The 12,500-nt window shown below is 46.3% G+C and overlaps 1 protein-coding gene across 2 annotated transcripts in view; it reads right to left on the bottom strand.

The window, feature by feature from the left end:
• Nucleotides 1-12,500, bottom strand: part of LOC122248256 (scavenger receptor class B member 1) — a 54,616-nt gene that overhangs the window by 878 nt on the left and 41,238 nt on the right. For both annotated transcript variants that reach the window (XM_043008162.2, XM_043008154.2), the window contains exon 2: nucleotides 1-2,191. This exon is cut by the window's left edge and continues 878 nt beyond it. In XM_043008162.2, the coding sequence (XP_042864096.1) occupies nucleotides 1,075-2,191 (1,117 nt within the window). In that variant the 3' untranslated portion in view covers nucleotides 1-1,074. The remainder of the gene's footprint in view (nucleotides 2,192-12,500) is intronic.

Here is a 12,500-nt window from a genome sequence, read left to right as displayed (position 1 = left end):
GGATAGGATGACGCAATCCTCATCGGCATAATAGAGAGATGAAAGACACATGACTGGGTATTGCAGGAACCATATAAGGTTGAACAAGTGAGCAAGAATATACGTATCTTAATCACAAATACTTTTTTTTTTATAATTGTGAATTTTTCATTCTTCCTTTTCCTCTATTAAATTCCTATTCTATGTCCGTGAACATACTTAAATACATTCAGTCTAGGAAATTCTTGCCAACATATGGAAACCATACGACTCGTGTATGATCTGTCAAATTTATAATGTGAATGCCCTTGCACCTTTCTGCTGACTTCACTCTAACATAAGTCTTTGATCTGAAGTCACAGTGTCGTATTTCATATTTACATTTCTATTTAGTAATAAAAATCTGAAGCACAACCTTTAGAAATGACAGGACAAGAATGTAAAAAGCTTGTGACCAGATGACAAAGACAGAGAAAGAGAGAGAGGAGAGGAGAGGAGAGGAGAGGAGGGGAGAGCGCGATAATTCTTCCTCACTCATGGATGAACAAAGAATACGAGATCAAGGGTGGTGAAAAGTGATTGAAAGATGTCTTTCGTTTTGGGAATAAAATCCTCGACTGAAAAAGGAAAGAAATAAACATCAAGCTGGTGCCACAGACATTGCCCTGCATTAACAGCTCATTCCCCTTTCACGGAAATAGTATACAGTCGGAAGCCATAATGCAAATGGTCCTCTTTGTTACACTTGGCCAAAATAATACACAGAGGGAAACCCGTAGGTCAGGAATGACATGTAAACCGCAGTTGATAATGCCTATTAACAACAGTATGGCAACTGTGTGAGCAACTTGACTGAATCCTAAGGAGAGCTGGGTCCTCGGCGCAAACGCAGGACGAATGATTGTCATGTTGTAAGATCACAGCGAATAATGAATACTTATGGCAGGAAAGCACTTAATTGCTATCTAAGCTTTTTTTCACTTTATTAAGCTTTCTATCGACCAGACGACTTGCACACTCGAGCGCACAGTCTGCGCCCGGTCAAAGGCGATAACTGAAAATGGTGAAAGATAAGTGAATTACTGTCTACGCCCCTCATAAGTCCGATTCTAAGGGCGGCGGCAGATCGCTCCGACTAGCACTAACACCGTTGGACCCGTGCGGACTCGAGGTTGCCAGCGGCGCCGTCGGTCTCGGCGACGGCGTCGAGCGGGACGGCGACTGTCGTCTCGGCGACTTGGGGGACCTTGGGGGCCGCTGAGGAGGCGTCGGTGGGTTGGAAGGCCCCGTGCTGCCGTCGAGGCGGGTCTCGTCGATGCGTGCCAGGGGCGCCACGACGGCCTCGCCCGGCTGAGGCGGAGGTGTGGAGGGCGTCACCTTCTGCGGCTCGTCGAGATCCTCCGGAAGGGGGAGGTCCTCCATCGCCTCGTGGTACTCCGGCGGACACTGCTCCGCGGGCACCGTGTGCATGAGAGGGGGATCCACGGGAAGGTCGGGGAGGTCGTCGTCGGACGCCGTCGTGTGGATCTCGACAGACACTGTCGACGGCGTGCGCTGCTGCGGCCCGGGGCTGTAGGGCGGGGGGATCTGGTCGCCGTCCACCTGGTCGTCGTCGTCGTCCTCCTCGTCGGGCGGCGCCGAGGCGGTGGCCGAGTCGGAGGTGTCCCGCCGGCGGTAGGGCGGCAGAAGGGTGTGATCGTCGATGATCGGGATGTCAATGCCGGGCTGAGGGAGGCTGGTGCCGAGCGGCTCCTTGTAGCCGTTCGGGGAGCCGTTCCTGGCCTTGTGCATGTCCTCGAAGTCCCACGGCGGCGTCGACGTCCGGTAATGGTGGTGCGCCGGCAGGTGCTCGGGCGTGTGAGGGCGCTTGCTGGCCCCCGACGAGCCCCAGCCGCACCACGCCGCCACCGTCTGCGCCAGCAGCAGCATCAGGAAGATGAGGGTAAGGGCCGTGCAGAGCGTGACGCTCGTGGTCTTCACGACGGGAGGAAGGTTCTGCGCCAGCTTGAGCAGGCCGACTACCTCGCCGGGCAGGGAATCGACGCCCACCTCGAACCAGAAGATGGGAAGAACCACGTCAAAGTGGCGCGCGCGCTCAAGGGCCTGGTTCCGGTCCAGCATGACGTTCATCTGCATACGGAGCTTCACTCGCAGAGGAACACCGAGGTCCGGGTAGATGTCGAACTCCGTCCGGTGCTTCTTCTCGTCCGGTCTGCGGGAAAAGAAAACAAGTTAGAAATCTATGTAACGCGAGAAGAGATTCACATACAATGAAAGTAATAAATAAATAATCATACATATAATACAGAAACAAGTAACTCTTTACTCGTGCCTTTTTCCGGCATTCTGGTTTAAATATAGCCCAGTAATATATATATATATATATATATATATATATATATATATATATATATATATGTGTGTGTGTGTGTGTGTGTGTGTGTGTGTGTGTATACATATATATATAATATATATATATATATATATATATATGTATAACACACACACACACACACACACACATATATATATATATATATATATATATATATATAATATATATATATTATATATATATTATATATATATTATACACATTTATATTTAACATACAAATTTATATCTATATATATATTTTATTATACACATCTATATATATAGGTATATATATATATATATAAATATATATATATATATATATATATATGTGTGTGTGTGTGTGTGTGTGTGTGTGTGTGTGTGTGTGTGTGTGTGTGTGTGTGTGTGTGTGTACATATATACACACACAAGCACAAACATATATGTGAGTATTGCGGAGAGAGAGAGACAGAGGAGAGAGAAGTGACCCAGCCTAAGCTTACTTCACAATACAACCTCAGAACTTTGTAATCTACCCTTGTTGCGTCTGGTCGACCGTGAGACCTGCTTTGAATTTCACTGCCTAGAATACAGCCCCTTTATTCACTTTTTAAGAGTCTCGGGTTGCTTTATGCAAACAGTATGTCCACCCAATTTGGCTAAAATAGTCTACAAAGCACAACATAAATGCGAGTCAACAGAAATGTCTGTACATTGGGAAAGAATACATCTAATTGGAGTTAATAGTCACTACCCAGGTTTCAAATTCAAATGTGAATTCAAGCACAAAGAGATATATAGGGAGATAGAAAGGAGAGAAGTCAGGTCGAGAGAGAGAGAGAGAGAGAGAGAGAGAGAGAGAGAGAGAGAGAGAGAGAGAGAGAGAGAGAGAGAGAGAGAGAGAGAGAGAGAGAGAGAGAGAGAGAGAGAGAGAGAGAGAGAGAGAGAGAGAGAGAGAGAGAGAGAGAGAGAGAGAGAGAGAGAGAGAGAGAGAGAGAGAGAGAGAGAGAGGAAGGCCTCAATAATCGACTAATCAACCAATATACCATGACTGGGCAAGGATCTTTTGAAGCACCATCATAGAATAATGAGCCTTGTTATGCCAATCTCTCGCGGTAACTCTGACCGCGTGTTTTCACAGGAACATGACCCTTATGGCTTCACGTCTGAAGGGCCACTTGAAGAAGGCCGTCCTAAGCAACCGCCATAGACTCGAGCAAGTACCTTCAGCGAGGCTGCAGTACCTTGACACAGATTGACTGAATTCGCTTTGTATCCTTACGTGTTTTCATCCTTTCGCGCAAACAATTTCGGGCAAAAAAAGACACCTTTGGATTTCGAGTCTCGATCTCACAAACTCTTGACGTCCAAGGGGAGTTAAAAGAATGTAAGTACAAACGAATAATGAAGAGGGCGAGATCCGTGACAGAGGGGGAGGGGGAGGGGGAGGGGGAGGAGGGGGAGGGGGATGCCGATGCATACCCCCATTTGTCACAATCAGCCGCGTCTGGGCACCACCCTGCAGGTCGCCCGCCTTCTGTCCCCGTGAAGTCGAGACAACAAGATCCTCCTTGTGAGAGATGACGACGGCGTCAACGACGACCGCGAAGACAATATAGAAGACGACAAGGAAGATGACACAGAAGGCGACAACGAAGATGACACAGAACACGACAATGAAGATGACACAGAAGACGACAACGAAGATGACACAAAAGGCGACAACGCAAGCGATAACGAAGGCGATAACGAAGAAGGGGACGAATAAGATAATGGTGGTATTGTTGCCAACGGGGACCTTTGCATTGCACGTAATACGGACTGAACCTTAGACTATGAGAGCTACTCATGGAGAACCAATAGAATGAATTTCCATTTATCAGAGACCAGCCCACTGATAATCTAATCAGATAAAAGAGATAATTAACGGTGAAAGACCTGTCAGCGGGAGAGACGGAAGAGGAGGAGGAGGAGGAGGAGGAGGAGGAGGAGGAGGAGGAGGAGGAGGAGGAGGAGGAGGGAGAGAGAAGGAGAAGAAGAGGAGGAGGAGGAGGAGGAGGAGGAGGAGGAGGAGGAAGGAACAGAAGAGGACCAGGAAGATGAGAATGAGGAGGACGATGAGGACGAGGGAGAGGAGAAAAGGGAGGAGGAAAAAAATAGGAAGTTGAGGGAGGAGGGAGGAGGAAGTTGAAGAGGAAGAGGAGGGGAAGTTGGCGGAGGAGAAGGAGAAAGAAGGGAGGTTGGAGGAGGTGAGGAGGAGGAGGAGGAAGGAACAGAAGAGGACCAGGAAGATGAGAATGAGGAGGACGATGAGGACGAGGGAGAGGAGAAAAGGGAGAAGGAAAAAAATAGGAAGTTGAGGGAGGAGGGAGGAGAGGAGGAGGAGGAGGAGGAGGAGGAGGAGGAGGAAGAGGAGGAGGAGGAGGAGGAGGAGGAGGAGGAGGAGGAGGAGGAGGAGGAGGAGGAGGAGGAGGAGGAGGAGGAGGAGGAGGAGGAGGAGGAGGAGGAGGAGGAGGAGGAGGAGGAGGAAGAGGAGGAGGAGGAGGAAGAGGAGGAGGAGGAAGAGGAGGAGGAGGAAGAGGAGGAGGAGGAAGAGGAGGAGGAGGAAGAGGAGGAGGAGGAAGGAAAGGAAGAGGACCAGGAAGATGAGAAGAGGAGAGAGAGAGAGAGAGAGAGAGAGAGAGAGAGAGAGAGAGAGAGAGAGAGAGAGAGAGAGAGAGAGAGAGAGAGAGAGAGAGAGAGAGAGAGAGAGAGAGAGAGAGAGAGAGAGAGAGAGGAAGGCCTCAATAATCGACTAATCAACCAATATACCATGACTGGGCAAGGATCTTTTGAAGCACCATCATAGAATAATGAGCCTTGTTATGCCAATCTCTCGCGGTAACTCTGACCGCGTGTTTTCACAGGAACATGACCCTTATGGCTTCACGTCTGAAGGGCCACTTGAAGTAGGCCGTCCTAAGCAACCGCCATAGACTCGAGCAAGTACCTTCAGCGAGGCTGCAGTACCTTGACACAGATTGACTGAATTCGCTTTGTATTCTTACGTGTTTTCATCCTTTCGTGCAAACAATTTCGGGCAAAAAAAAGACACCTATGGATTTCGAGTCTCGATCTCACAAACTCTTGACGTCCAAGGGGAGTTAAAAGAATGTAAGTACAAACGAATAATGAAGAGGGCGAGATCCGTGACAGAGGGGGAGGGGGAGGGGGAGGGGGAGGGGGAGGGGGAGGGGGAGGGGGAGGGGGAGGGGTAGGGGTAGGGGTAGGGGGAGGGGTAGGGGGAGGGGGAGGGGGAGGGGGAGGGGGAGGGGGAGGGGGAGGGGGAGGGGGAGGGGGAGGGGGAGGGGGAGGGGGAGGGGGAGGGGGAGGGGGAGGGGGAGGGGGAGGGGGAGGGGGAGGGGGAGGGGGAGGGGGAGGGGGAGGGGGAGGAGGGTAGGATGCCCGAGCATACCCCCATTTGTCACAATCAGCCGCGTCTGGGCACCACCCTGCAGGTCGCCCGCCTTCTGTCCCCGTGAAGTCGAGACAACAAGATCCTCCTTGTGAGAGATGACGACGGCGTCAACGACGACCGCGAAGACAATATAGAAGACGACAAGGAAGATGACACAGAAGGCGACAACGAAGATGACACAGAACACGACAATGAAGATGACACAGAAGACGACAACGAAGATGACACAAAAGGCGACAACGCAAGCGATAACGAAGGCGATAACGAAGAAGGGGAACGATATGAGGAAAATGATGGAGGGATGTTGATAGATCAGCGGCAGGAGGCGGGCGAAGGAGGGAGATGAGGGAGGGGGTGAGAGGGATGAGGGGAAGGGGTGAGGGAGACGAAGAGGGAATGAAGGGAGTGAGGGAGACGAAGGGAGAGTGAAGGGAGTGAGGGAGACAAAGAAAGAGTGAAGGGAGTGAGGGAGACGAAGGGAGAGAGGGAGACAAAGGGAAAGTGAAGGGAATGAGGGAGACGAAGGGGGAGTGAAGGGAGTGAGGGAGACGAAGGGAAAGTGAAGGGAGTGAGGGAGACGGTGTAAACAGTGGGAAGAAACTGTCATCAGAACCGTGACTCTCGCTTGGTGTTTGCGGATTTGTTCTCCCTGTTCTCCTCTTATTTAATTCCTTTTTTCTCTTCCACGTCAGTTTTTATATTTTCTTTCTAACTCTTTCCATATCTTTACGAACTACATTCTTCCTCTGTTCCTTTTTTCTCTTACTGAACACCTGCTTCGTTTATCTTCCTCTTCATCCATCCATCATTTTCACAATGTTCTCCTCCTCCTCCTTTTTCTTCTTTACCTGTTCCTACTCTTCCCTCCTTTTCTTTTTCTTCTCTTTTATCTCTTCCTCTTCCTCCTCCTCCTTCTTCTTCTTCTCCTTCACCTCCTCCCCCCAACTCCCTTCTCCTTCACCTCCTTTTTCTTTTTCGCTCTTATTCTCCTTCTCCATCACCTCTCCCGTCAATATTCATTTTCCTCCTACTCCTCTTTTCCTTAACCCCCCCTCTCCCCTCCCTACCCTCCTCCCCTCCTCTTCCTCCCATGCAAGGAATCAGTGTCAGGGAGACCACGAGGTGTCTTCGGGTGCCCCAGCCAAAGGGGATTAAGGAGAAGAAGAGAATTCACTCCCCTTTGTTCTGTATGTGAATGTTCTCCCTAATCCCTTTCCACCTCCCTTATCACTTCTCTTTCCGTAGTATTCTTTATTTTTATCTCTCTCTCCTCTTTTTTTTCTATTTTGTTATCTATATCATCTTCATTATTGCTATTATTATTATTGTTGTTATTATCATTATCAACATCTCTGTTACTATTATCAATACTATTATCATTGTCCCTATCATCATTATTACTAATACTACTATTATCATTATCATCATTACCATCATTATCATTATCATCAGTAATAATAATAATGGTAGTAGTATCTTCGTTATTAACATCGAGACGCTATAATACCTCGAGTTCAGCCTAGCCTGAATGAAATCCGTCACCTTTGAGGTCACCGTCTATTAATAAACTGCTATTACTGTTATATCATTCAAGTTAATTTTTCACAAGAAAACTGTTTAGAATTCTCTCACGCCTGAGCGGCCTTACATCCCGTTGCAGGTCAAATGTGGGTGGGCGAGGAATAATCCTTCGTACTTAAACCACTTCTACTGAAGAAAAAAAAAGATGTCTTTTCATTTAGTACATTTCTAATTGTTTGTTTTTTTTGCTTGTTTGTTTGTTTTTTATTCAATATTATTACTTTTTAAAGGGCTATATAACGCGGGATTATTTCCCTTTCCTTTTTTTATAATTCCCTTTTTTCTGAAAGGGATTAACACGGTGCTCCTCACGATCTCAAATCCTTACAGTAGACACAAGGTAATCCTTCGAAATCCCCAATCCTTCAAGAAAGCCAGGTCACCGTCGAGCATCCTAGCCGAAATAAATACCCGTATGAGCAGGGAATCCGCGCGCCCACCCGCCCGCCACAAAGGGAGAGGCGCCATTTGAATTTCCTGCCGGCGCCTTCCAGAGTCTTCGGTTTTCCCTTTTTCTCTCTTTCTTTCTCTATCTCTTCCTCACACCCTCCGTCTCCCTTCCCCCCTGTATATCTGCCTCTTCGTTTGTGTATGTCTGTGTATATCTGCCTCTGTCTGTCTATCTACCCCCCCCCCCCTCCGCCTCTCTCTCTTTAACAAGCCTGAGAAACCACGTATAGATCACGCCACCAGGAGGCGTAAGAATTTTTTTTTAACATAACACGCAAGAGCACAAGATTTTTTTCCCATATGATAATCTTCCGTTCCGCATCACCATTTTGTGAGCCGTAAATAAGGGGCTTACGGTGCACCCGCACCAGATTGCAACCCTGAAAGGAATAACAACAGCTTGCCCGCAGACGGGGTGGGGTAGGTAAGAGAGGGGGGTGGTGGATGGGGAGGGGAGGGGAGGGGAGGGGATGTCAGGGGAAGGGGGATGGGAGAAGGGGGGGGGGGATAGCTAACCACAACCTCTCAAACATGCCTAAATATGAGAATGAGGTTGGGTTTCGTTCTTATCAGGTACCGAACAGTATATATGTATTAGGAAATTCTCTGGTAAATCTTTTATGTGTGACATGTAGCTTTTAGATATATGTTTAAGGAAATACAATGGTAGACAATAAATTAATAGGTAATTTCGGTACTCATTGGACTATTGGAACAGAGACTAGCACCAAAATTCCATTCACAAAACGGAATAAACTAAGTGGGAAAAATGGAGAGCGAGAGAGAGAGAGAGAGAGAGAGAGAGAGAGAGAGAGAGAGAGAGAGAGAGAGAGAGAGAGAGAGAGAGAGAGAGAGAGAGAGAGAGAGAATTTTATTATTACTATTATTATTATTATTATCATTATTATTATTATTATTATATATATATATATATGTGTGTGTGTGTGTGTGTGTGTGTGTGTGTGTGTGTTTATATATGTATATATGTGTATAAATATATATATATATATATATGTATGTATATATGTATAAATATATATATATATATGTATGTATATATGTAATATATAATATATATATATATATATATATAATATATATATATATATATACATATATATATCAAACAACCGTCCAGCTTTCATCTTCTACAGTTCCCCCTAAAACATATCACCTCACAAAGAGAAGGAAAATGGAGAGCAGGAGACAGAGATGCTCCACTACAGCCATCTATCGGCAGCTCACGAAGCTGGCTGCAGACGTAGAGCTTGCGGTCGGCGAAATTCCCACGTGTTTTACGGTACCGCAGGAGGAAACCCATACGCTTCACTCATTACCGCTCCCACTTATAATACATATACATATTCGGTAACTATAATTTGTCTGAGTAAAATAAGTCGACGAGTGTCCATTTACTCTCCCTAGTTACTTAAATAAACAATGCCCAGTTTAAGAATCATGGTAGTTATAGTTTTCGTTATTGATAACAAGTAAGGTGACCTCCTGTAATGTAAATAGTTAATTAAGTGTAAACTAAATGTGATACCACTTTTTTCTCTATTCCAGGAGGGAGATTGGCAAGAGAAAGGCTGGATTGGCAGAAGTTGACGATGGACTGATTGGCTGGGCCAGTTTTTGGTGCAGTGGATTCAGTTAACTGTGTCGTAGTACGAAGAGAAACAGTAAATATTACATTGGAAGGGGGGGAGGGGATAGGAGGATGAGGGGGAGGGGGGTAAGGAGGAGAAACAAAAGGAAAAGGAATAAGAACGGAGAGAGAGAGAGAGAAAGAGAGAGAGAGAGAGAGAGAGAGAGAGAGAGAGAGAGAGAGAGAGAGAGAGAGAGAGAGAGAGAGAGAGAGAGAGAGAAATAGGGAAGGAGAAAGGGTGACAGAGATAGGGAGAGACTGTCTAAGCGTGTGTGTGAAACATCTTCCCTACAAAAGAGAAGAGACGAGCCCAAAAACAATATTTCCCTCTAGTTGATTACCTAAAGTGAAATATACATCTCAGAGAGTAAGGGGTGTTTATGCCAAATAGCAAGCTAATGAATAAATAAAATAACCGAAACCTTACAGAGGAAATATCCCATCTGACTATAGCATCCCCGGTACACTTACAAAACGTACTCTAACGAATATTAACTAAGCTAAGTTAAAAAAAAACTCACACGCGATAGATTTGGGATGTAGAGACCAGTCCGTCCCTGTGGGCCGCAGTATGGCTACGAGAGATGCCAGGTGAAAGTAACATAAAAACCGTAATAAAAAAAGAGCTCTGGGACCTAAGCCCACTTTACACAATACAAAACACATGTGCGGTTTGTCCTCTCGCGGAATAACATCGCCTATTCGTAAAAGACATTATTTTATCCAAGAATCTTTCCACGATATATTCCTAAGCCAGACAAGCAGGAGGTACACTTGATATCGAGTGGACTTGATAGGCATTGTGTATGTGTGTACGTGAGTGTGCGGGCGATGACATAACCACTCAAAATGTTAACTCCCGTGTTATGATGCCAATGTGTGCATTAATATACTAAACAATCCCGCCCTCAGAGGTCAATCGGGATTATCAGAGTACACACACTGCGCGCATAACACTTGCGATGCTGCGCCGGCAAATCGTCTGTCAGTCTGATACCTGTCAGCCGCGTCAGTGACGTGATTTATGCTACTTAGATTATCTGCCTTTGGTAACTGCGGGAGACACCGGCTTGGGGTGAGAGCTGGACAGGCCTATAGAGCAGAGACCATTCTTCTCCATGTGGACGTGTGGGAAGTTGAAATTGGTTGTCATTTATTATCGTGATGGCTATCTGGTCATTTTAGTGTCAAATATTGATTAATATAGGGATGAAGTATGCAATGGTGATAGAACTGAAGGTTGTAAATATATATGATAATGTTTCGCTTGGTCACTCTGACAGCTGATGTCATAATGTGTCAAGTTATTTCAAATAAGATATCACACGTCGACGCCATTGTAAAGAATCATAGTTTAAAACGACAGGAAATGTTTTAGTGGCGAGTCGTTATCTCTCTCTCTCTCTCTCTCTCTCTCTCTCTCTCTCTCTCTCTCTCTCTCTCTCTCTCTCTCTCTCTCTCTCTCTCTCTCTCTCTCTCTCTCTCTCTCTCTCTCTCTCTCCCTCTCACACTTAAACATAAATTGAACATTCTTCCTGCAGTATTCAAACAACGTCGCTACCAGCTCCCTTCTCTCCCTCTTCAATCCCCTGCGCTTTTTATTCTTAAAAAGACAACTCTAAGTATCTCTTAAGCCCTTACATCCATGAAACGAAAAAAACCCACCTGCTAATGGCGGTACGCGAACCCCCCATAACTCTAACCTGTCCAAAAGTTTCGTCCGGAATGTACTAAAATGTAATGACGTGTACCTCAGTCGAACCGGCGGCTGGCGTGATGTACCGAGCGCCGCGTTGGAGAACTCACGCCGATGTGATTACAAATGGCGGTCGAGCGTTTTCATAGGATGGCTAATTGCTGGGTAGTGGTTAATCGATCTCCAAGGTTTAGAAAGACTGTGTGATAATGATTATGATTTAATCTTCAATAATGACGTGGAAAAGGGGGATTATGAAAACGAATGATTGGAAGAGAACTGGTAGAGTGATTAGGAAGGTATTTATAATCATAACTAAGGAAAATTGGGGTGTTGTTTACAAATGCGACACAGAAAGAGAGAGAGAGAGAGAGAGAGAGAGAGAGAGAGAGAGAGAGAGAGAGAGAGAGAGAGAGAGAGAGAGAGAGAGAGAGAGAGAGAGGTGGGGGGAGAGGGGTGAAAGAGAGATGGGGAGAGAGAAAGAGAGATTGGGAGAGGGAGAGTGGGGAGAAAGGAGATAGAAAGAGAGAGAAAGTTTCTTTCGCTCTGTCTCTCATAACCATATCGTCTGCCATGCACAGTAGCATTCCCTCGTCCCACTTCCACACATCAATGTTAATCGGTCCCCTCCATTCGCCGGAAGCGTGACGAACAGCTGATCGCACGGAATAATTACGAGACCACTTCGAGCGTGCCGGGTCGCTGCACACCCCCTACATCAGGTCAAGACCACCGGGAGCGACCTGACATTCCGGGGCGCAGCGAGGATGAGGAAACGGAAGGTCTGACAGGACTGGCACCTTCCCTCACGCACGACAAATAGTTCTCTTGTTCAGCAGGAACGAGCAACGTCATAGGCCCGCTCACAATCCATGGCGTGTCTCATGGTATACGATGTGTGAGTATGTGGTATATATGTAACACACACACGCACGCGCGCGCACACCCACACCCACACCCACACCCACACCCACACACACACACACATATATATATATATATATATATATATATATATATATATATATATATATATATAGACATAGAGAGAGAGAGAGAGAGAGAGAGAGAGAGAGGGAGACAGACAGAGATAGATAGAGAGAGAGAGGGGGGGAGGGGGAGGGGGAGAGGGAGAGGGAGAGGGAGGGGGAGTGTATGTGTGTATTTGTACCCATGCAAATAATGAAGTTGAAAATGATTTTATCATGAATAAAACCGTCATAAAATCTTTTTTTAAACGGGACTTATCTCCTTTGATAAACTCACATCTCTATTAACAACAAAACATGTTTTTTTCCCGTCAGAACATCAACAGTCCCATGAACACATGA

This window comes from Penaeus japonicus, unplaced genomic scaffold (assembly GCF_977035675.1).
Source record: "Penaeus japonicus unplaced genomic scaffold, GWHDUDI00000001_assembly GWHDUDI00000014, whole genome shotgun sequence".
Taxonomy (NCBI): Eukaryota; Metazoa; Arthropoda; class Malacostraca; order Decapoda; family Penaeidae; genus Penaeus; species Penaeus japonicus.
The sequence above is the reverse complement of the archived record's forward strand: the minus strand, read 5'-3'. Positions and strand labels throughout refer to the sequence as shown.